The sequence below is a fragment of the Columba livia genome, chromosome 3 (assembly GCF_036013475.1).
Source record: "Columba livia isolate bColLiv1 breed racing homer chromosome 3, bColLiv1.pat.W.v2, whole genome shotgun sequence".
Lineage (NCBI taxonomy): Eukaryota > Metazoa > Chordata > Aves > Columbiformes > Columbidae > Columba > Columba livia.
The window spans coordinates 70,801,373-70,824,574 of record NC_088604.1 but is presented as its reverse complement, the minus strand read 5'-3'; the positions used below and the strand labels follow the sequence as shown (position 1 = coordinate 70,824,574).

The following is a 23,202-nucleotide window of genomic DNA, read 5'->3' as shown; positions in this document are numbered from 1 at the left end:
CCAACGGCTGCAAGAAAGCTGCAAGGATGAATTCGGGGAATTTAATGTTTTTATCAAGTTTAGCACATAACTTTATTACGGTTCTGAACATTCACATAAATGACTGCATTTTGCTGGATCAAGCATTTCAAGGTGTTTATAAAGAGCAAACACAAAATCAAATACAAAAAAAGATAAAATATACTTTAAAATTATTGAATTCAGAAGTGAATTCTGTTAGTCTGTCAGGTTGAACTGTAACAGTTTATTCTAGCCTTAAAATAAGGGCATTGAAGATTTCAAAATCAAGAATGTGACACACTTCCACACCTTTAAGAACATTTTATTATAAGATGTCACATTTCAAGTTTCTCCCAGCGCTGGACTTTCACTGTGCCTCTACACACACCTGAAGAAGCGTTCGCTGTTCTTTGGAAAGTTTTCCCAACAGTCTCCATCTACTTATAGATTCTTCGTGGTTCACGCAGAACGACACCACCCTCCTGCACAGCTTTTTCAAATGCCTGAATCTTTTATAAAAGACAGAGAGACACAAGTAAGTACAAAGAAAAGCCACAGCACCAAAATATCAGTGGGGACATGTTTATGTGGAGGGGCAGAGGTTAACAGCCTCACTAAAGCATAATGCCAGCAACTGAAGCTTGTCAAAGTTACCCTTCTGACTGTCAAGCCACGTAAGAAAACTAACGGTGGAGAAAAATAATGTTTAAAAAGGAAAAAAAAAAAGACCAAATGAGTGTCAGGAGATGGGTACTTGCCGAGTCACAACGATACTCCCAGGGGATAACAGCTTTAAAGTTCACAAAATTGATTCCTGCTTCCAAGCAGCGCTGTGCCATTACACGGCCGAGGTTTTGGCACGCCGCTACTCCCTTGGGGCTATACAGGTGTCTCTTTATGGCCCACTCTCGGGTAGAGGCAGATACCACAATGTCCCCATTACAGCGCTCAACGAAGGCTTCTACATAATGCTGCGTCCGCTCAAGCCGTAATCTGAGCGAAGGAAAGAAATAACATGGGATGTGATGTCTTTTCCAGATCTAAAGAGAGAACACATTCAAATCCTTAAATACATAAATGACTCACTGTAAATAAAACAAAGTACTGAGCTGTTACTACAATAATGATGTCTTAATATTGCTTTTATTATCTTATCTAGGTTTTTATTTATCAGAACATACAAACAGGGCTCGTTTTGCCAGTCCAATGTGCTGAAATTCCAACAGTAACTTTTTGGAAGTTACGTGGGTGACAGTCCTATGCTGTCTCACGCCTGCACTCACTCTAAGCCAAGCAGTGTACACCAGCACAGCCTGGTACAGGTGCTAAAACGCTCAATCAGGGGAACTGCTCCAGCAGAAATGTAGCTCTAGGTTTGCTACGCAGTCTCTTAAAGGCTTCTACTTACACAGTGGGTAACAACTTGTCAGGATGAGCAAGTGGTCAAGCACGACTTCCTAAGCCGTAACACATAACCACGGAGTACTGAGAGCAACTACTTTCTATTGCACTGAGGCAATATCAGATTTCCAGGTGTGAACAAACTGGACATGGTTCTCTCCTCAAGAACAAAATAACGATTTTGAATCCCCAGCTGAAAATGAACTTATTTTTCAGACGACAAGCAATCAGCATTTTCTAAGAACAAAAACTCAGACTATTATGGTGTCCCAAATAAAACAATGATGCACGGTCAGCACACAACTAGAAGAATCCTAAGTTAAGCAGCAGTTGCTTAAGCGATATTACTGCTACATTGCAGGGCAAGATCTTCAACACATATGCCAACTACCATGCGATACTAGCGTGCTGTTCTCTGAACATGGACAATGCCTGTCGATTAAGAACAACTAAGGGAGGCAACTGATTCAGCAACCCCAAAAGCACATTTTGTAGCATTTCCACCTGCTTGGTTTTTGGTTTGTTTTTCTTTTAGAGTTGTAATTTCTGCTGGTGACTTTCTGACTCACCTATGCCAGAATTCACGCTTTGGCCATGTTGTTTTCCAGCCACGCTCCTTCCTAGCCAGGGCCAACTGCTCCAGGTTCCGAGGATTCCTGTTAGTGAACTCTGGGGCAACAATCTCATTTTCGCTTGTGTCCACTTCAGTCTCTGCTTTGAGACTGGCTGTAGTTGATGCAAAATTAATACCTTGAGGTAAAGCAAGAAATAAAAACCCCAGAGTTAAAAAGTATACTGCAGACAGTAGAACAAATACAACACAGAATGATGCACCTTGTAAAAGTTCCCAGGACAAAATTGGCTTTTTTTTAAAAAAAACCCCACAACATATAGATGGATTACCAGAGTTCAACCTGTTTCTCCCATTTATGAGGTGAGCTGTAGGCTAAAAATGAAAAGTATATTAACAGTGGCTCAAAACCCACTCATAAAATATAAATTGATGCATGACTAAAAGATCTATAGGACTAAGGCATTACAAAATACTGAAAGTTAAATACACAAAGAACCAATGGCAGTACCACCAAATAACAAGGTAAAAATCGTCTCGCTAATTAACAAAGAAGATGAGTAGACATGCTTGCAAACTCAATCCGCCACGCAAGTGTTTGGTCCAGAGAGGCAGCAGGAACCCCTCACCAGAGTAACTGTCAGGGCCTCCCCTTGCAGATCGCCCGCCCCGGCCGAAACGCACCAGCGGCGCCCGCGTCCCGCAGCAGCCCGAACGCCCGTTCCAAGCAGGAGACCGGCACAGACCGGGCCCGCGCACGGCAGAGCAGCCGCGCCGAGACCCCCGGCTGCCGGGTCACCCAGCGAGCGGCCCTCCTCCGGCAGCACGGAAAGGCCGGCAGGGCGAGCCGCGGAGGGGCTGCGCTTACCCGCTCCACGTGCTCGGAGCCGGGCGGCCGGCAGCAGGCGGCTGCTCAGCGCCATGGGGAGCCGGTGCCCGCCGCGGCCTCGGGCTGCAGTCACCTCCGCTCAGGGGCACCCGGACGCCGCCATCTCGGTGAGGCCGGCTTCCGGCGGAAAGGGCCGTCCTCGGAAGCGCTTCCGCCCCGCAGTGGATGCTGTCATACGGAAGCACTGATTCCTTTTGGCCGCTCGGTGTAGCAGCGGCCGGGTACCATTCCGCTGGATAAGGGAGCCCCCGCGCAAGCTCCTTGGGAAAAGCGGATAGCCTGTCAGGCAGTAACTCTTCCCCGACCCAGGGAACCTCTTTTTTTTCCCTCCATCAGTAAAAGGGCGTGAGGAGGTCCCGGGGCTGCGCCTCCTGGAACAGCGCCTAAGAGGCAGCTGAGCCCAGCAAGCGGGGAGGCGGGCTCCCGTCCTCCCAGCGCTTATCGAAGCCGCGGGACACAGAGCCACTACAAGAACTCCATACTCTTAGTGAAAACAGAACTGTTTCATCCTGGCTGCAGACTGCGGCTGTACCGCTACGAGTGACGCCAGCAGGCGTGCGACACCGCCGCGCGGCAGCCGCCGCCCAGCTTCCCCACCGCTACAGTCACCCTGAGCTCTGCCCAGCGCCACCGCGTGCGGGAACCTAGAGGGTGCACACGCCCAGTACGACGCTGTAAGACCTCGCCAAGGGGAGCCCATGGGCGACGAGCACCCCACCAGCCCCGAGCCGCGCCCCGACAGGCACAGGAGCCAGCGCGCATGCGCCGGAGCCAGCAGAGCTTCTAGAACCTCCTGGAAGTCCTCCCGCCCCTCCCGCGGTGTGGCGCCTTTGTTCAACCGCACGCACCAATCGCGGCTTCAGCCTGGGCCGTGCCGCGCCCCGGGATTGGATAGGCAGGGTGTGGCCCCGCCCGTCGCGCACGCGAGGCTGGCCACTGGCCCTCCACCCTCTCCCGAAGGGGGAGAAGGGGTACCCAGCATTCCTTGCGGCGCCGTGGCCATTCCGCGGTTCGGCGCGCTGCCGGGTGTGCGAGTGGGGCGCCGCGGCTGGGCGGGAAGATGGCGGCGATGGACGGGCCCCTGGCTGTCTTCGGCGATCGGACCAGTGGCGACACGATCCGCACGCAGAACGGTAACGGCCGCGCGCTGCCGGCACGGCACTGATGAGTGGCGGGGGGAGGGGCGGGAAGGAGGTAACATGGCGTGGCCGTTGCCGCCGCCATGTGCTTACCCGGGAGCGGCCTCTGCCTGCCGCCGGCCGCTCTCGGTCCCGGGCCCTTGGGAGAGCCGCTGCTGGCGGGAGGGCGGGCGGGTGGCACGATTTGTGCTCCGTGGCCTCCACGGGGAGACGGGAGGCCCCTGCGGGCTCGCGCCGCTCCCGTGGGCTGTGTTTCTGTGGGAGCTCACACCGGGAGCGGGGGGGCTGCTGACCAGGGACCGGCTGGGTCCCACCCCGAGCTCGTAGGGCATTAACCGTCAAGGCCTGCAGACGGGCCTTGGTGAGGCCGGGGCGGCTGCGGAAGCGTGTTGCTTCCCAGCAGAGGAAAATAACCTGCTTTGGTAAGTGGGGACCGTCCTCAAGATGAGCGTCTTTTAACTAGTTCTCGAAAATGTTGCACGTTCTGTTGGCTTTTATACTGAATTTTGGGGGAAAGCTGAAAATTTGTAGACTGTTGTTAATTTCTGAGTAGGTAAAACACAAAGGAAAAAGCTTAAGACGTGTTTCTGATGATCGTGAGAGGCATGCAGTTCTGGTGATGCTTTAGGCAGAACAGTTAGAGATACCTCAGTCTATGGCTGAGATAGTTTATAATGGCGACTTCGGTGATGCAGTGGTTAGTTATTTCAGAAACCTGCCATTATTCCTTCAAAACAAAATGGATTATTTTGTTTGAAGTTCAGAGTGAAGGTCTGGCTTGCTACTACTCCCATTAAACTACCACTTTTTCAATTTCCAGATAAAGTGGCTATGCTTGTGGGATAGAGAATTTTTGCCACGGTCTGAAGGAAAAGGTTGTTTGTATCTTTTTCCTATATGAAGTTGGCAGAACATTCTTTAAACAAGCCATTACTAGCTTAGCCAAATTAGGTTACTTTAGCTCAAGTTTCTGAATTGCAGGTTCTTGGCACATTTTCTTGTAAACCTGGATTGTCTTGAAGTTGGAAAGATAATTTTTTTTTTTCTCTTTTGTTTATTCAGTTACTGCTGCATCTGCTATTGCCAACATTGTGAAGAGTTCTCTTGGGCCAGTTGGTCTGGATAAGATGTTGGTGGATGATATTGGGGTAAGTAAACTTATTTTAAGAAGTGTCAGGAGGACTTGTATTCTTATGTATAAGCTCTTCCACTTGGTGTGTTTCAAAGGTCTAACATACACATACCTGTTCTTTTCCATGGTTCTGAGAGGGGGTAGGAGGAGAGATGTGGTAAAATTGAGCATCAGGTAATGTACGCTACATCATTTTAGTTTAATTCGGTACTGTAGTTTATGTGGCACAGTTCTCTGCTTTCTACATGTAAGTTCTTCTCACCTATTACAAGTGTTGGTCAAGTTCACAGGCATGAGTATCACCATTAAAGTTAGGCTTTGTGATGGTGTTGACTTGTATATCCTGCTGAAATAACAAAAAGGGATTGAAATAATCCCATACCCATTTAAAAGCAGTAGTTCATATTTTAAAGTATTTCAAGTAAATGAGGAAAGTTTGCCATTTTAGGGGTTGCTGTATAATATACAGTATTAGAGAGTAGTCATTTCACTACTACTAATTTGGTATGTGCAAAATGTTTGAGTTTCTGTAACATAAAAACTTTTCTGATAAACAGGAAGTGCAGATTCTTCTCTGGTAACATTTCTGTTATAAGAGTGGGACTCCTGGCTAAAAAGAAGCTCTGAACACTTAGAATAGTTATTTTATGGGAATTCACGAAAAGTAATTCACTGGCATAAACAGTATGAAACACAACGATAAGAACATAATAGAAATATACCTCATGTTAATGTTTGATTTCTGAAAATTAGGATGTGACCATTACCAACGATGGTGCAACCATTTTGAAACTGCTAGAAGTGGAACATCCTGCAGCAAAAGTTCTTTGTGAGCTGGCAGACTTGCAAGACAAAGAAGTTGGCGATGGGACAACCTCAGTGGTATGTAGAAAGTTTTACAGGCAGATACACTAAAAGTCAGTGTTCCATTATCACATTGCTGCTTTTGATTTATCTGTTACAAATCTTGATGCAATGTGGATCAGCTATACAGAATGAAAAACCTTGCGGCTGACTGAATATAAATGTTTTTTTAAAGTAGATTACAGAATAAAGCAATTAGACTTGAGGGTTTTTTAGAGATGCTACTTTCCATATGCAGCTGGTGCTCTGGAATGGAATTTGCTTACTTCAGTTTCGATATTTGTTTTTTCATTTCTTGAGGTTTTGAAGATAGATTCTGAATTGAAGTTCTTAATTTTTAACAACCATGAGAAACTGAAGTGTTAGGACTAATAAGGATGTTGCATGTTGAAAACTTGCTTGAGACTTTTGATACCTTGGGGGATGGGGGGGACCAAATGAGGTAGCTTTTACCTGATGTCAGAAACTATTAATAATTCCAGCGTGCAAGTACTTTTCCACTGAATAGCCATTGAACAAATATTTGTGATTCTACTTTCCACTTAGTAGCAACAAGTAGTTATTTTGCTTGTGTGGAATACATATATTTATTGTTTGTATTTCAAATAGGTAATTATTGCTGCAGAACTTCTAAAAAATGCAGATGAGCTAGTGAAACAGAAAATTCATCCTACCTCCATCATTGGTGGATACCGACTTGCTTGCAAGTAAGAAACTAATACAGTTGAAGTTGCATTTTTTAAGGTACAATAACTGCATGCTTTTTGTTTCTTTCTGTATTAGTGACTGTGTTAATACAGACTTCTTGTGCAAAGTGTTTACAGTGTTTTGTTTTTGGCATGTATTCTGGGCTTTCTTCTTAATTATTTTCTTTTTTAATTTATTGTTTATTTATTTATTTAGAATTTCTATAGTCTCACATAAAAATGTCACTTTGTCTAGAAGATGAATTGATCTCATCCCTCTGTTCTTTGAGATAACGTTTGAACGGGCTCATATCCTGCAGGATTTTTTTTCTTTGTGTGTGTGGAATTCTTTACCAGTATTTTTCTGTCTTCTACAGGGAAGCAGTTCGCTACATCAATGAAAATCTTATTATTAACACAGATGAATTGGGCAGAGAGTGCCTAATTAATGCTGCTAAAACATCGATGTCCTCTAAAATTATAGGAATGTATCCTTTACCTTTGTCAAGTTATTTAAGTGAGAGTGATTAGCTGGAGAACTGAGTAGCTAGCCTAGTTCCCTTTGCAGCAGTTCTTATGAATGGGTTATAGTATTCAAGCTGTCATTTTTATAACACAGATGTGAAAATCTTTTCACAGATACTAGTGTTTATTTAAACTTGGTTAGGCACAAAGCAAGAGCTTTAACAGTGCAATGTTTCCTTAGTGAGACTAGACAAGGCATTGTGAGAATGGAAGAGTGCATTGCAGAAGTCAAGTACCAGGGGAGTGAAACTAGAGGAAAGAAGGTTGCTTCATAGTCATAGAAAAACCTGCATTTTTAGCCTTTGTGCTACCAAGGGAATGGAGACCGCCCATAGGAAGAGTATTTCTGTTAAGGAGCAAAAGGTGCGTAAAATGCAGGCATCACACTAGCCTGTCAAACTTTCTTACCAGAATTAACTCATTCCTGCAAGAGAATGGTGCAAAAAGCTAGCATTTCCATAACTTTCTGGAGCTCTTTTTTTGGAAACAGTTTTTGACTCTTAGTTTGGGCACTGTCAGTGACTTCTTTTTTTCTTAAGCGTAGTACTAGTTTTCAGTTTTAACCTTAACAGCATTGTAGTGATGGTGATTTCTTTGCTAACATGGTGGTGGATGCTGCGCTGGCAGTTAAATACACAGACCAGAAGGGTCAGGCTCGGTATCCAATCAACTCGGTTAATGTTTTGAAGGCACATGGCCGCAGCCAAAAAGAGAGCATACTCGTGAATGGTTACGCTCTGAACTGCGTGGTGGGCTCACAGGGTAAGAATATGCAATGTTTCATTAAACTTTTGTGTAAACTCAGTCCTCTTAGTCTTTCTGCATAGATTTGCTTACTGACTGTGTTAGTTGCAGATAATGTATGTTTTCAGTTTGGAACAATTAAACAAGAATGTAAAAAATGTTACCACTTCACCATAGTTTGTAGGCTAGGGTCTGCCAGCTAGTAGTGATCCACAAAGTGTTGGTAAGTTACTGTAGTTACCATAACCCAGCATCTACATGGTAAAACCGATCTTCTGGAGCATAAGCACCTCCCTTACCATGTTGGTAGGAAACCATTACATTTAGCAGAGCTGTGTTGATAAGCTAACCTAAAGAATGCAACACTGATGGGTCAGCTTTTCACGGTCCTTCACATTTTGAGGATGGGGTATGTAAAAAGGTAACAGAGGTTATAGTAGAGATTTTTTTAGAAAAAAATCATATTTGAAAGTCCTTGCTAAGCATTTTTCTGTACTGGAGCAGAACTGGAGGCAGAGAAGCAAACTGAATACAAATCTGAAATACGAAAATAGCATTAGTTTTAGTCTCTGCTGCTAACTTGAGTTACTGTTAACTACATTTGACAAAATCCTTTTTCTTGTTCTCTCTTGTCAGGTATGACGAAAAGAATAGTCAATGCAAAGATTGCATGCCTTGACTTCAGCCTGCAGAAAGCAAAAATGAAGCTTGGTGTTCAGATTGTTATCTCAGACCCTGAGAAGCTGGACCAGATAAGGCAGAGGTGTGTGGAAGCTTTGAGTAACTGAGACGGGGGGGTTTCACAGGTTTGTTTTGGTCTCTTCAGTTGAGGTGGCTTGATGTATTTTTGGCTGAGCACAAGAGGTAGAAATGTTGTAAATGTTTACGTTTCTCAATGCAAATATTAATTGTAAAAGCCTTCACTTCTGGAGGCAGAACTGGTATTAGGACCAGTTTTGAGGATTCCAGGTATGCTTGTGCAGTGGAGCTCTGCATGAAGATTTTGAGACATGGGGTGGTAGAATGTGATTGAAGACTTTAAAATACATTTTTATAACTTTGGCTTTATCCTTGCAGAGAATCAGATATTACCAAAGAAAGGATCCAGAAGATTTTGGCCACTGGTGCCAATGTTATTCTTACCACGGGAGGCATTGATGATATGTGTCTGAAATACTTTGTTGATGCTGGTGCTATGGCAGTACGGAGAGTCGTGAAAAAGGACCTTAAGCGAATTGCTAAGGCATCTGGAGGTATGTCTCTCTGTCTCTTTTGAAGTAAAAGATGTTGTTAGAGTATTAGTAATGATTTTCAAAACATTGCTTCTTACCCTGCAAGCCATGCAAGGAGAGGATAAGTATAGCTGAGACATATTTGTTAGAACTTGCCTGTTGCTTTTAAGTGACCATTTTGTCACAATAGGAGAGTACTCTAAGAGTTGACTGCTGAGGATTTACAGAGGGGAAAAGAAATTCTGCCTTGCACTGGGAAGACTGTCTTCTTGTAGAAATAGGAGCCAGAATCTGCCTTTATTTAGAAGTATTTATCGAGCACACCTTGATAAGCCTCTGGGGGGGTTCTGTTAAGTACTTTGTTTAGGTAGTTCAAGTGAAACGAAGCATTCCTAAATCATTAAACACATAATGAAAAAAGTTCTGGTCTTATACAGATTTTATCTGTCAATTCTTAAATTTGCATGAAAACGTTGTCATGTGGTAAAGGACAGGAACTTGTACTAGCTGTGGAAAAGTAAGCCCTGTAAAAGCTGAGCAAAAAAAAAAAAGAGTATTGATTATAAACTGTGGAGTATTGAATTGTTACCTGAGAATTAGAAGTGCTGTTGAATTTAAGAAAAATCTGCTTATACTGCTTTTATTTCTGTTTCCAATTTCTGTTTTTCTTCATGGCTGTTCTGGGAAGTTGGCAAAGAGTGTGCTGGAATGGAATGCTAATTGCACTTTTTTGTTTGTTTAAGCAACCATATGTTCAACCCTTGCAAACCTCGAAGGTGAGGAGAGTTTTGAAGCATTAATGCTGGGACAGGCAGAAGAGGTGATACAAGAGAGAATCTGCGATGATGAGCTCATTTTAATCAAGAAGTAAGGATCATTTTTAAAATACTCTCTTTTCTGTACACTTTCTGCTAAGTTGGAGGCAAAATCCTGTTTTTTTTAATTTCCATGCTATCTCAGTGGTATGAGTAGTTACATGCATGGGAAGAGTATGCAAGTCCACCGAGAATTAGAAGTGGAAGTCTTGAATATCGTTTTCTGGGGCTGGACACCTGTTTTATCAAGCATAATATATAAGATAATCAGATTGCTAGGTAGACTTTACTTAAGGTTTTGCTTATGAACAACTTTTTCTAAAATTTACAATAAAATTAAATTGTTAGAGACATTGTAAGAGCATTCATATCATGTTCCTCTACCTGGCTTTTAGCAGTAATAGTCATACTGGCTTCCCTTACAGACAGGAAAGGGAAATGGGTACCATCTGAGTAATTTCATCTGAATAAGGAGGTGCAAGCTAAATTGTACGATTTGTAGTGGAAGACAGGGTTTACTTGTGCTGGTTTCATTGAATCAGTCGCTTGGTTGGCAGAATGAAATGGACCACATTGTCAAAATGGTATTTTTTTAAGTTGTTTTTTTTTTTTTTTTTAAATGGGTAAGAGGAGCAATGTTTAACTGTCCACACGTGGCATTTTCCCTTGAAGTTTGGTACAAGAACAAACCTTGGATATTGGCTTTTGCACTGCTTCAGTATCCCTTCTTGGTGTTCAGCTTCTGTAGTCTCGTTTGTGTGTGAATTAAATATTCTGACCGTGGCACTTGTGTGGCTGTTACGTGACTGCTTGTACTGTAAATGCTGCCAGTCATGAGCTCACTTGATGCCTATACAAAACAGAACTTTCTCAGTATCTGATGACATTTTCCACTAATTTGATGGGAAAACATCTGTCACACTTTGGTCAGGTAGCTTTCTCTAAAAGACTGAACTCAAACTAGTTTCTTGCATATTAGAACTTGCATATTCACTTAATAGGTACAGGGTACATACACTGCAAGTGTGCATAACAATGTTAAGATTTTTCTTTTAGATACTGAAAGAATCTGACTCAACTGAACTTGGCTGTAGAAGAAAAAATTTTGCAATAATAGTTTTAATTTGTATTCTGTTCAGCAAGACTGACTTCTGATTCCTTTTTTCCCCTAGTACAAAGGCTCGTACTTCAGCATCAATTATCTTACGAGGAGCTAATGACTTCATGTGTGATGAAATGGAACGATCTATACATGATGCACTCTGTGTTGTTAAAAGGGTCTTGGAATCCAAGTCTGTTGTCCCAGGTGGTGGGGCTGTAGAGGCAGCACTTTCAATATATCTTGAAAATTATGCAACCAGCATGGTGAGTTTCACATGACGAACAATGTGTATGTGTCAGACTTGGATAATGTGAATTTTAAAGCATTTATTTTAAAGTAGAAGTTGGTTTTGTGGCTCATGAAAACGTAATCATCTTAAAGAATGTAAGTTGCTTCTTTAAAATGGAGAATATTAGTTACTCTTTCTCTGATAATTTGACTATATGGTTCTTTGGCCTAAAAATAGGTTTTGCATGTGAAAACCCCTCCCTACTATTGACAGTCTTGGTCATGGTTGTATTTTTTTCTTTTGTTGCAGCAATTGGTTTAAAAACTTTTTCCTCTCTCTAGGGATCACGTGAACAACTTGCAATAGCAGAATTTGCAAGATCTCTCTTAATAATTCCAAATACATTGGCAGTAAATGCCGCTCAAGATGCAACAGATCTTGTTGCGAAGTTGAGAGCATTCCACAATGAGGCCCAAGTTAACCCAGATCGCAAAAATCTGAAATGGCAAGTATCTGTTTGTAGGAAGGCTGCTCAGAATTAAGTGGGTGGGTGACTTAGCTGAAAAACATGCCAGTTTACTAAACCGTGATTTGCATGTAAAAGGATGTAGGTTATCATTGACTTCCTGTGTCCTGCAGTCCTAGATGTGTGGCACTGGGCCTTAGTAGTAGTTAAGCAGCATGCTCCCAACTGTATTTCTGCTTTTTCTATCTCTCCATCTGACTGTTTATTCTTTTCAGGATTGGTCTTGACTTGATCAATGGAAAACCACGCGATAACAAGCAAGCTGGTGTTTTTGAACCAACCATGGTCAAAACTAAGAGCCTGAAGTTTGCAACAGAAGCTGCAATTACTATTCTTCGAATTGATGATCTTATTAAACTGCACCCTGAAACTAAGGAAGAGAGAGGGTGCTACGAGGACGCAGTTCACTCTGGAGCACTTGAAGAATAACTTAGGTTTTATTTATGTTTGTTTAACTTACACCTCCCACTCTCATAACTCAAATGTTAATAAAACAAGTGATTGAATGCTGCTGCAATTTTCTTGTAGATTAATTTCTGAAAATGAGGTTGGTCCTTGGGTTGAGCAGTAAATAAGGAGAGTACAGTAGCTGCTAATCTTGTCAGGGTGATGACTGAGTGGCAAGAGGTAATAAAGTAAGCTTATTTAATTTTAGGCAAACCAAAACAAGCTCCATTAATAGAAGTTTATTAGTAAACTGTTCCAAAGCTAGTTAGCAGTAGTCATTCGTTCATTCACGTTCATCTCTCAACACACATGGCTATTCCCATTCCTCCTCCTATGCAGAGAGCAGCAACACCACGTTTTCCACCTGTTCGTTCCAGTGCATGTAGAAGAGTAACAAGGATGCGGCAACCAGAGGCACCAAGAGGGTGGCCAAGAGCAATAGCTCCACCTTGGATGTTAATCTAAAAAAAAAAAGCCAATAAAGAAGAAGGTTAAGTTAAGGAATCACTGAACTAGCTAAGCTGAGGTTCAATGTGAACAACCTCACTGGATATAGTCCCTGATGGTGAATAAGACCAGAACTGTTGCCACCATTTCAAGGAGAAATAGAGCATGCATGCAACAGCTGTTAGTATTTCTTCTGAAAGGTGACAACTGAGGTTGCTCAAGCAGTTCTCTATATTTGCGTACAAATCCACTACAATAAAGCTGCGGCCTGCTCATCTAGGAGCCAGTGTGCCTGCTAGCAGAGCAAGGCTGCAGCTGAGCAGTGTAAGGAAACTCCTACTGTGGTTCCCATCCTTTCTGCTCATGGCAAGGTTATTGCAGGAAGACTGCTCTTGCCTCTTTGGGATACAATACAGTTGCACAGAATGAAAAACCCTGAAATAGATTCATTACCTTTTCCGGATTTACTTTCAGTTCCTTTGCTATTGCAATAGACAGTGATGCAAAGGCTTCATTAATTTCAAACAGGTCAACTTGTTCCAGAGTCCAGCTGGCTTTGTCAATCTGAGAAAACAAACAGAGGCTTTACTACTATACAGGTTTTTCTCAGCACTGGAGAAAGCTTTTCATAACACATATATTGGCTGATAGTAAGCCACTGCTAAAAAAATCAAAGGAAACTGATTTTTTTTAATAGGGTGATGGCAGAATGCTTGAAGACAACATACAAAATTTCAGCATCAGCAGAAGTCAATACAATGTGCTATAACATGCTGGTTGCTCTTAAAAAATCTTGACTGATTCTATACATGTAGTGGTGGTGATGCAATTGTAGGACTCAAACTGTATGTGGTGCCAGTAACAGAACAAGCAATGTTTTCAAAAGTAGGTTTTAACAGATTAAAAGCAGTTTTTTCAGGACCTAAGTCTGACTGTTAGAGATTCTCTGCTTAATACAGGTTTTTACACAGGAAATAGTAAAATGATCATTAGTGGTAGGTGTCAAGTGTTGTTTCTCCAGCCTCTCCTTCCTTTAAGTTGAAAGTTGCCTCTTGAAGCTTTTCACAGAGGGGCTATTTTAGATGACTTGGCTAATATTTTCACTTGAGAAACTCATGGTGTGATTGCCTACTTGGGTACAGGCTTAGGCGTGTTCCACATATCACTGTTTCTAACAGCAATAATGTTTCACAACCAGCCAGCGAGGTTGGTGCATCTCCAAGAAAGACTCTGTAGTCAGAGAGGAGGGCCTCTTTCTACCAGATATCATAGAGACAGTAGCAAGGAGGGTGTTGGCCTCTTCTCCCAAGTAGCAAGCAACAGGATGAGAGGAAATAGCCTCAAGTTGCATGAGGGGAGGTTTAGATTGGGTTCTGAGAAAAATTTCTTCACCAAAAGAGTTGTCAGGCATTGGAACAGGCTGCCCAGCAAGTGGTGGAGTCACCATTTATGATCTTAAAGGTCTTTTCTAACCTAAACAATTCTATGATTCTATGAAACCATTCAGCTTCTAGGAAAAGTCTTACCTTTTAAAGATCTACTATGTTGTTGCAACGCTAAAATGCATGACTTAGTCATTATATCACTATAAGGTGCTACTAAAAATTCCAGAGAGAAACTGATAATATATGGAGACTGAAGTGTTTGACAATATACATTAAAAAGCTTACATTAAGAAGTCACATGCCCTTTTTCAGAGTACCTATAAGATTATAGGTACTGTTAAACACAGCCTGTCTGTTCTACAATTAAAAATATATTTGCTATGCATTTATAGCATTCTTCATTTAAAAGAACAGTTTGAGATCTAGTAAGGGAAAGCTTCAGCGTTACGGTTCTTATTTTCCCGTTAAAAGCCACAGAGCTCGGGTGAGTTGAAGTTAGGCTTCTACGTTGCTATGACATTGCAGAGATGAACAAAATAAGGCCTTTGCACAGTATAAATAAACCAAAGAAAGAATACTAAAGCAAAACTGTCCTTATCAGCTGTACAAGAACTTTTTATGCTCAGTTTCGTAGCGCAATTTTAGCACATTCTCAGCTGGGGTTGCCCAGGGCTGAGTCTGTACTAACAAGCACTGTGGTACCGTAGGGGCTGCTCACTCAGGGCACTTCAGATGAGGATCTCATCCTGTGGACCAAACACAGCACATCAGTGGGTGCAATAATGGTCTGAGCACGTTAGATGTGGTTCTGGACTGCACCTTCTTGTTTAGTTTCACCTGAAAGGGATCCAGCTGGCACGTTCCTCTCTTTTTGCAGGGCAAACTAAAACATTAAGGGAGCCATCACACTGGCTAATGCAGATGCACCCACTGGCCCTTCTCTCAGTGCTGTACTATTGCAAATACAATCAGACAGCGATGTGAAAAATTAACCTGGCCAGACACAGCAGCAGAACCATATAGTATCAGGACCAAATCATCCCCAAATCAGGTTAGTATATGCATCCAAACCCAACTAGTTTATGTTCTGAACTCCATTCATATGCCTATGCATTTAATTTTTTTCCCAATGAATAGGCACTAGCCTGATAGCACTAGAAATGTTAATCTTATATACTCTCCACTATTGTAAGTGTTGTTTTAACTTTATTTTTTCTAGTAAGTTTTTCTTAGAATATAGAAAAAACATGGCCAGAAAATGAAAAACAATTAGAAGCAAGGGTTTTAAAATAAGATACATAGATAACTACTTACAGCTTTCCTTATTGCTGAAATGGGCGCTACTCCCATTACAGATGGATCTACACCTGTCTGAGCCCAAGATACAATCCGAGCCAAAGGCATAAGACCTCTCCTAGCAGCTTCCGATTTCTTCATTAGAATTACAGCTGCAGCTCCATCATTTATACCTGTGTAATGACAAACGACTTGTATGTATCTGTTGGGTTTTATGGCTTTTACTGTACCACCTTTTCCAGCTTGTAAAGTTCAATGTAGACAAAACAAAAAAATCACAGATCTTTTCTTGGATTAGCTCAGTATTTTTTTTCTGATCAGCCAAGTCTGACCTCTGGCGCCAACACTTAAAATGGGTAACATCTATACTGCTGTAAATGTGACACATTTCTGACTTCTATGCAGAAAGCAGCAGGCGGAAGAGTTGAGGCACAGTCAGCGTTATTGGGCAGGCTTTGGAAGATGCAGTGCAAGGACCAAGGAAGAAGTTTCAAGGCTGCCTACAGCAGGAAAGTTAGTCCCACAGGAGTAGAAATTTCAAACTCAAATTGCTAAGTGTTCCTTTGTCCAGACCCACAGTATTAGAAACCACTGTTACTGTCCAAACACTTGTATTGCTTCATAGAAAGCAAGCAAACAAAATGCAATTCATCTGTAAAGAAATCCTCCACCACAGTTATATTTGAGTTCTACCTATGTTGTCAAACACGTTGCCATTTCCTGCAAAATATATTCAGCAATAACCACCCGGCAGCCTAACTCCTCACAGAGACTCTGCCTTGAGCCACAAGCAGCTACTGTTCTTCTACATTTTGTTTTTAGCCAGACAGACCAACCTGAGGCATTAGCTGCTGTTACTGTCCCAGTTCCGTCTGTCAGGAAACAGGGCTTTAACTTTGCCACTGTTTCCAAGTTGCTCCCATGTCGAGGGTGTTCGTCTGTTTTAACTTCTATAGGACCTGAAAAACAAAGCGTTATATTCACAGGTGGGTCTATTTGCATGCACTTGACTCAAACAGAAATCTGGCACAAACAACAGGCTGACTGGGGATAGATGCCACACTCCTTCTAACCAACAAGCCGCTCTGTTGGAGACAGCTTCCAACTCCGTGCTAATTATTAAACCCCCCTCCAGCTGATTCTCTGAGGACAACAGCTGGGTTTTCTGACACAAACACTAACAACTAAAATACTGTCTACTTGTATAAAAGCAGATCTTGTTCTTCAAGTGTCATTAAATATTATTATCTAAACTGGTAAGAGGAAAGCTCATCATTAGTTTGTAACCGGCCTAATGCCAGAACTTTTCCTACAAGGTCTATTCCATGCAAATGATTTATTGATTTCTGTTTGGAAAATTCAGTTGTTGCATCCACCTCACAAGGAGCTGGGTGAATTCCCCTGCTCTAGAAACAGATCTTTGGATCAAACACCATAATACATCCCCAACAGACCTAAAGAGAACATACCTAATATATGTAACCTGACATAGTTAACTAACAAGTAACAGCTACATGCTTACAGAACAGCTTGCTGAAAAGGCTGTATAACTGGGAAATCATCCATCAATCATAGCAGAGAACAGATTTTTCATCAAAATCGGCTCTCATTATCCATTCACGCCTACCTTTTTTAGAAGGTACAAGAACAGGAACGATTTCTTTTGTAAAATAGCCTGCTTTCTGGGCTGCCTCTGCCCTGTTTTGGGACTGTACTGCAAGTTGGTCTTGTTCCCCTCTGCTGACTTGCCACTGATTGGCCACATTTTCAGCTGCAATAGGAACAAAACGTAAATTGCCATCAGGAAATGCTAAAATTCCAAGTTGTAAAATTGTAACCAGTCATTAACATTTTCTGTCGCAAGCATCTAAGCTTGTCAGTTTTCATTCTGATTTCCTCATTCTGTTTGCTCATGATTCTCTGTTTTCTCCTAAGCATGAAAATTCCTATGCAGGATCTCCTCCCAGACGGCATATCAAGTTAAATACAAATGCAACCAAGCTTTTGGAGTTTACTGCTTCTCTCGATTATTATGCTTACATCTCTCTACAGCTATAACACTTCAGACAGAGGAGGGAACAGTTCTGAAGTTACTCTGTTTTGTAAGCAGGGACTGAAAAAGGGGTTGGCTGACGATCCCATCCAGGGTGCAATAACCTGGAGGTGCAGAACCATGCGTATCCACAGTACACTTTACGTAATTCTGCCCCCCGTGTAAATCTGTGCTGCTGAATGCTCCAGTAACACAGGGATTATTTTGCCTATTTTTCCTGATGTTTAACTGAATTGCTCAAATGCAAGACATGCGGTGGGATAAGACGCCAAGAGGCACAAGCCAGGAAGTCCAAAAAATGTACTTTTACGGGGGGAATAATTTATTAGCTCAGACAGAAAAAAAAAAAAAAAAGGTACTGTTACAAACAAAGCAGAAAACGCCTTAAATGCATTTCAATATTATGGATTTCTTTCTTTTTCACGACTACAACTTGAGAACAGCATGAAACACTTTATTTTGAAATGTCCTGTCTGTGGATTCTTCCCCTTTCCAGTTAGCCATTTCGTTTTCTGGACTGTCACCGCTTACCTGTTATACCCATATGATACTGATAAAAAGCATCTGTAAGGCCATCAAAGATTATAGTGTCTTGCAAAGAAGCCTCTCCCATTTTTACCCCAGCTCGCATGTGAATGACATGAGGAGCCTGCAAGAAGGTATTTTGAGAAGAGTGAGAAGTTTCATATCTCTGGTGCACAATACAGCCAGACAGCTGAAGAGACAGACCCCTGCCTTGTGGCTGCAGGTAGATACCCCAAATCTCGGCAGTCCCCTCGGCAGTCTGCTCCATCTCTACCCCCTGGTGTCTCCCAGCTGGCCTGTGCATGTCCCAAGCAGTGGATCACCAAGATGCAAGTGTTTTCTCTCCATAGATCAAATCAATCGTCTCTGGGGCCATATGGCCACAGGTCCCCTGTCCTACCAGGCTGCTCTAGGTGGTTCCCAATCACACTTCACTGCCAGCAAACGTCAGCATCACTTCCAGCATAGGAAGCTAGCGAGCCCCAGCACAAGACACCTCCCCCTTCTCAGGCATCAGATCACCATCCCATCACCATTCCTCAATACAGCCTTGTTTGAGCACCTTGAAATGAAAGTACTTCGCTTCCTTTCCAAGCTCAAAGTGCTTGCTGAACAACAACATTTCCAGTTATTCCTTCTTTGGGCTTCTTGCAACACAAAAAAACTGTCTATTGCCAGCTGTCACAAGCAAATCATTCAACATGACAGGGATAGATGGAAATTAAAATGGAATTTTAACTGTAGTTCGTGTTTGCACGGCACCTTTTCAGTAGAACTACCAAAGTCAACTGTTGCATGTGCAAATTCATTCTCAAGTGCAGAAACTGAAGCTGGTCTTTCAACCTGTCTCCAGAGCGTTAGCCTAGAAACACAGGGTTTCCACATAACTTAATGCTATTTGCTCCCAGTGAGCCAGCGCGATGTGAGTGCCATCATTTGCTTTACCTTGCTCATACTTTCCATGCCTCCTGCGACCACGATGCTGGAGTCTCCTGTCAGGATGGACTGAGCAGCCAGACACACGGCCTTCAAGCCCGACCCGCAGATCATCTGGCAGCTCCAAGCGGGCACAGAGTAAGGGATCCCCGCGGCAACGCTCGCCTGCCGGACGGGGTTCTGGCCAGCACCTGCAGGAACGGGATCTATTTTTCTTCTGTCTGTTTTTAAGAAACAAATGTTGGCCTTGTCGCTTTTCACAACAGGTACCCTGATTCCACCAAAAGTTTAGGTCTCGCTCCCATGTTCAGCTGGTAGATAGAGAAGTTCCCAGCTGTAAACAGCTCAGTGACCGCTCTCATTTATGACGATCAATAAAATATCTGCAAGATCAGGGACTTGCTACTGGTAGTTCTACATCTGCCACTCTGCTTTTGATGGCAGATCAGATAAAACACCAACTTCAAATTAGCACTAGTTTGTTGCACGTGTAAGATGAAAGGTCCTTTCGATTGCTACTCGCTGAAGGGTTTATTTTTGACATCTCCTGCACATCACGAACGGACAACTTTCCCTAAAAGCTCCTACGGAAAGTAAAAGCACAATTATGCAAGGACAGGCCTGAAAGCTTCTATTCTTTGTTGTAATCTGATGGAAATAATAAGAGCACTATTTTCAAAGAAAACATTCTTTATCTGCATCTCCCCAGGCCAAAGTGATGCCAGCTCCTTGTGCACAAAGAAATGGATAAGGGGAGCACATCATTCAGTGAGCTAAAAATATACAAGAACCTGAATCAGCTTTAAGTAAGGAAAAAAAAAAAATTACTTCCTTTATGTCTTCATCTTTAAATCACAAACCTGCCCTATGACTCTGCTGATTAAACTTTACCCTGGTAAAAGGAGAGGACCGTTCAAAACAAACAATTCCCTAACAGGCACATTTTCATGAAATCAGAATATTTGTCTCCAAGCAAGCACATCACAGATCATGCAGATAAATGCAAATACAGGCCTCACTGTTAAAATCTCTCAGAGTTACCTATTTATGAGGTTAAATTTACGAGAGACGACAAAGGCAGGGAGAGAAGGGATGCTGCAACAAAGAAAAGAAACTGACTTTCACAAGTACGCTGTTGGCTAGTTTCGAGATAGAAACCAACCAACCAACCAAATAAAGGAACAAAAAACCGTTAAACAAGCTCTCCCCCCAGCACATCTTTTCCAGAACCCCGGCAATGAGTACGGAGCAGCGCCCAGGATGCCCCTCCAGCCTTTGTCAAGGAACCACGTTCCCAACGGCAAGGAATAACGCTCTGAAACGTGAAACCTGGGCTGTTCCAATGGGGCCGCTGGGCGATGTGGCCGTGGGGAGGCAGCGCCGTACCTGCGGTGAGGACCTGGCCCAGGATCACCTCCGACACCTCCTCGGGGCGCAGCCCGGCCCGCCGCAGCACCTCCCGGATGGCGGCCGCCCCCAGCTCGTGTGCCGGCAGCGCCGACAGGCCGCCGTTGAAGGAGCCTGGGCAGAGACAGAGGGAGAGAGCTCAGCACCGGCCCGGGGGACACCCGGCAAGGGCGGCGGAGCACCCGCCGCCCGGCCCGGCCCCGGCAGGGAACCCGCCGCCCCGCCCCTCACCGACGGCGGTCCTGGCGGCAGAGACGAAGACGACGGGGTCCGCGCTCATGGCGGCGGCAGCGGCAGGCGAGCAGCGGCGGTGGGAGCAGCGGCCGTGGGAGCAGTGGCGGTCAAAGGAGCGGCGGTCAGAGCAGCGGCCACGTCCGGAGCGACAGTGGAGCCGGCGGCGGGACAGCCCCTCGCGTGTTGCCGGTCCCGCCCCTCGCCTGCCGCCGCGCGGGGCGGGCCGCTGCCGGCACCGGGGCCGGGCGACGGAGCTGATTGGCGGCCGGGCCCACCCGTCCCCCGGGTGTCGGTGGCGTGAGGGCGGCCCCTCAGCTCCCTCCCGGGGCGGTGAGGGAACAGCGGCAACGCCTCCGCCTGCCCGCCCGGGGCTGCTGCGCGGCTCCCGGCGCCTGCCCGCTGCTGCACCCGGGGGCTGCGCGTCCGCCTCGGGACAGCTCCTGCCGATACTCGGGTTTGCTTTTCCGTGAAATGAAAGATGCAGATGAAATGCCCTACCATTATATTGTCGCTTATAGGCAGTTTGTTTATGACATGGTAGAATTTTATAAGATCTATGTGAACAGAAAAAACAAACAAACAAAAAACAAACCACGATAAACAAACCACAACAGTCATTTAAAGCAGGGTGCTGCTCCCGAGCTGCCCCCGGGGAGGTGGGTGCTGCGAGGGGAAAGCCGGGGTGGCGAGAGGGACCCGGCGCTGGGAGCAGGGCAGGAGGTGGCAGCAGGGATGTCCCAAACCCTTAGCAGGGCGGGCAGACAAATGTTTCTCTGTGGGGAAATGCGGCTAGGAAGCCTAGAAATACGGGCTGGGATGCAAAAATATGAAGATATTTGAAGGAACAAGGGACAGAATAAAGGGAGTAACCAAAAGCCTAGGTCAAAGAAAGTAACAGAAATTAAAAAAAAAAAAAAAGTGCTGAAAACACTAATCTGTCTCACAGCCCAGATCTTCGGTCCTCATTCCTTCCTGTGCTAAGTCCTGTGCTGACCTGTTTGCAGAACTGATACTCAGCCTGATGGACATGCCTGCCAAAGCACCATACTGAAGCTGCAACTGAAGAGCAAGAAGATGTTAGAAAATGTGCTGTTGCTCCTGCCTTAGCTACAGTATCAGCAGAGTTGGGAGAATTTTATTTTTCTTTTTTTTTTTTTTTTCTTTTTTTTTTAATCCATGTAGTAAAATTCAGCAGGATTTCAGGGAGGGGGAAAAAAAGATACAAAGTCCTAGAAAAGCACATAGTATGTGACGACAAATGTGTGTGACAGGGGATGCACTAATACACCTGTGATCTCATGCTGCACGTTGGCTAATCTGAACTTTGTGGTATTAAGTCTGCACACAAAAAATGTATCTGAACTCTCTGTGTGGTAACACTGAGTAATAGGAGCAATGCAATACCTGAGTTGGATTCCTCTGGCTCCTATCAGTCACTGTTCTTGCTTTACAATGTAAAAAGCTACAGCATCTCTAGATAGGAAAAAAACCAAAATAAACCCACTTCAGCTATGGAAAGCAAGACTGCTACCTTGGATTTCAGCAATAACTCTGTTAAACCATGCTGGTCAGAGTAACTCCAACACTCAAAATAGATTTCTCCTTTTAGATATTTCAGTCTGGCTGAAGGATAAGGCAAAAAGAGGGAACCATGTGTAATAAGGTTTCTTCAGTCACTTTGGGTTTCCTGCTTTTGTCAAGAGAAAAATCCCCTCAGATATCTTCAGGAAAGGAAATCTCTGGAAAATTACATGGGCAGCCAAACGCTTAGGTGGACCGATCCACCAGTCTCCTAAGGATGCGTTAAAGGCAACGGGCATGTGCTACAGCTTTTCTTTAATGATGCTGTACACTCAGGGCAGCTGATAACACTAACAAAGACACCAGATTAAATCTGGATGGGAAAAACATGTTTGGTGCCTTTTCATAAGACTCATCAGTAAGTAATTAGTAGATCTACCACACAAGCAATACAGAGTATTTTAGAAAACCATTGTACAGTTCCTGAACAACCCTATGCAAGTGAATGCAGTCTCTGCACCTTTCCAAAATTCAGTAGAGAATAAGTAATACAGATGTACCAGGGCAGCACTAAGTAACCTAGTTTATGAAATGTACCATATACCAATACGTCATTCTTGACGTAATATTTGACTGATTACAACATAAGGTCGTCAATGCAAACACAAAATCAACAATGTAAGATGAGCTCAGATTAACATTAAATGTTATCAGGCATGCAAAGTCCAAAAACGACAATACACCTGAAGTAAGGCTTACAGACAGGATTCCCTTGTATTTAAAACTTTACAAATATCACTATAAATACTTAATAGAACATGAACTGAGGCTTCAGCCCCTTCCCTTCTGCACTTCACCTTTAATCCACCAGCAGATGGAAAGAGTTTGAATCTTTATCAGGCTTGCGGTACCCTATTTAACTCCGCTTTGATGGTCTCCAGAATTGAGATCCAAATGCATAAAGGGACATGTAGAGAAACAAAATAATGTAGCAATTGCACAAAGGCAAATAATTATGAAACATGTATGGTACAGATGAAAGCTAAGTTATTTAAATGTAGAAAAAAAAAAGAGAAACAATTGAACATGATTAGGC

General features: G+C 43.5%; 3 protein-coding genes and 1 non-coding gene across 5 annotated transcripts; 2 read left to right on the top strand and 2 right to left on the bottom strand.

Annotated features, from left to right (window-relative positions):
• Positions 1 to 19: 19 nt before the first annotated feature.
• Positions 20 to 3,581, bottom strand: MRPL18 (mitochondrial ribosomal protein L18). Its single transcript, XM_065057552.1, has 4 exons — positions 2,841 to 3,581; positions 1,971 to 2,151; positions 759 to 993; positions 20 to 509 (listed from the first exon to the last, which is right to left on the bottom strand). Exons 1-4 carry the CDS (start codon positions 2,893 to 2,895, stop codon positions 438 to 440), a joined length of 543 nt encoding a protein of 180 aa, XP_064913624.1. The 5' UTR covers positions 2,896 to 3,581; the 3' UTR covers positions 20 to 437.
• A 31-nt stretch (positions 3,582 to 3,612) lies between these two features.
• TCP1 (t-complex 1) lies at positions 3,613 to 12,372 on the top strand. The gene is made up of 12 exons (XM_065057539.1): positions 3,613 to 3,994; positions 5,063 to 5,148; positions 5,886 to 6,014; positions 6,606 to 6,703; positions 7,060 to 7,170; positions 7,788 to 7,969; positions 8,588 to 8,714; positions 9,029 to 9,204; positions 9,927 to 10,050; positions 11,171 to 11,363; positions 11,671 to 11,834; positions 12,071 to 12,372. Exons 1-12 carry the CDS (start codon positions 3,922 to 3,924, stop codon positions 12,282 to 12,284), a joined length of 1,677 nt encoding a protein of 558 aa, XP_064913611.1. The 5' UTR covers positions 3,613 to 3,921; the 3' UTR covers positions 12,285 to 12,372.
• On the top strand, positions 4,787 to 4,921 carry LOC135579273 (small nucleolar RNA SNORA29). The gene has a single exon (XR_010471994.1). It is a non-coding gene; the product is annotated as a small nucleolar RNA SNORA29 (small nucleolar RNA).
• Positions 12,373 to 12,526: 154 nt separating the features above from the next.
• On the bottom strand, positions 12,527 to 20,836 carry ACAT2 (acetyl-CoA acetyltransferase 2). 2 transcript variants are annotated; one of them, XM_065057548.1, is made up of 9 exons: positions 20,583 to 20,836; positions 20,331 to 20,465; positions 18,954 to 19,165; positions 18,015 to 18,132; positions 17,058 to 17,201; positions 16,267 to 16,389; positions 15,449 to 15,603; positions 13,203 to 13,313; positions 12,527 to 12,763 (listed from the first exon to the last, which is right to left on the bottom strand). In XM_065057548.1, exons 1-9 carry the CDS (start codon positions 20,629 to 20,631, stop codon positions 12,596 to 12,598), a joined length of 1,215 nt encoding a protein of 404 aa, XP_064913620.1. In that variant the 5' UTR covers positions 20,632 to 20,836; the 3' UTR covers positions 12,527 to 12,595. The 2 variants fall into 2 exon arrangements, with proteins under 2 accessions (XP_064913620.1, XP_064913621.1); XM_065057549.1 differs by having other exon boundaries at positions 18,954 to 19,135.
• Between the last annotated feature and the right edge of the window lie 2,366 nt (positions 20,837 to 23,202).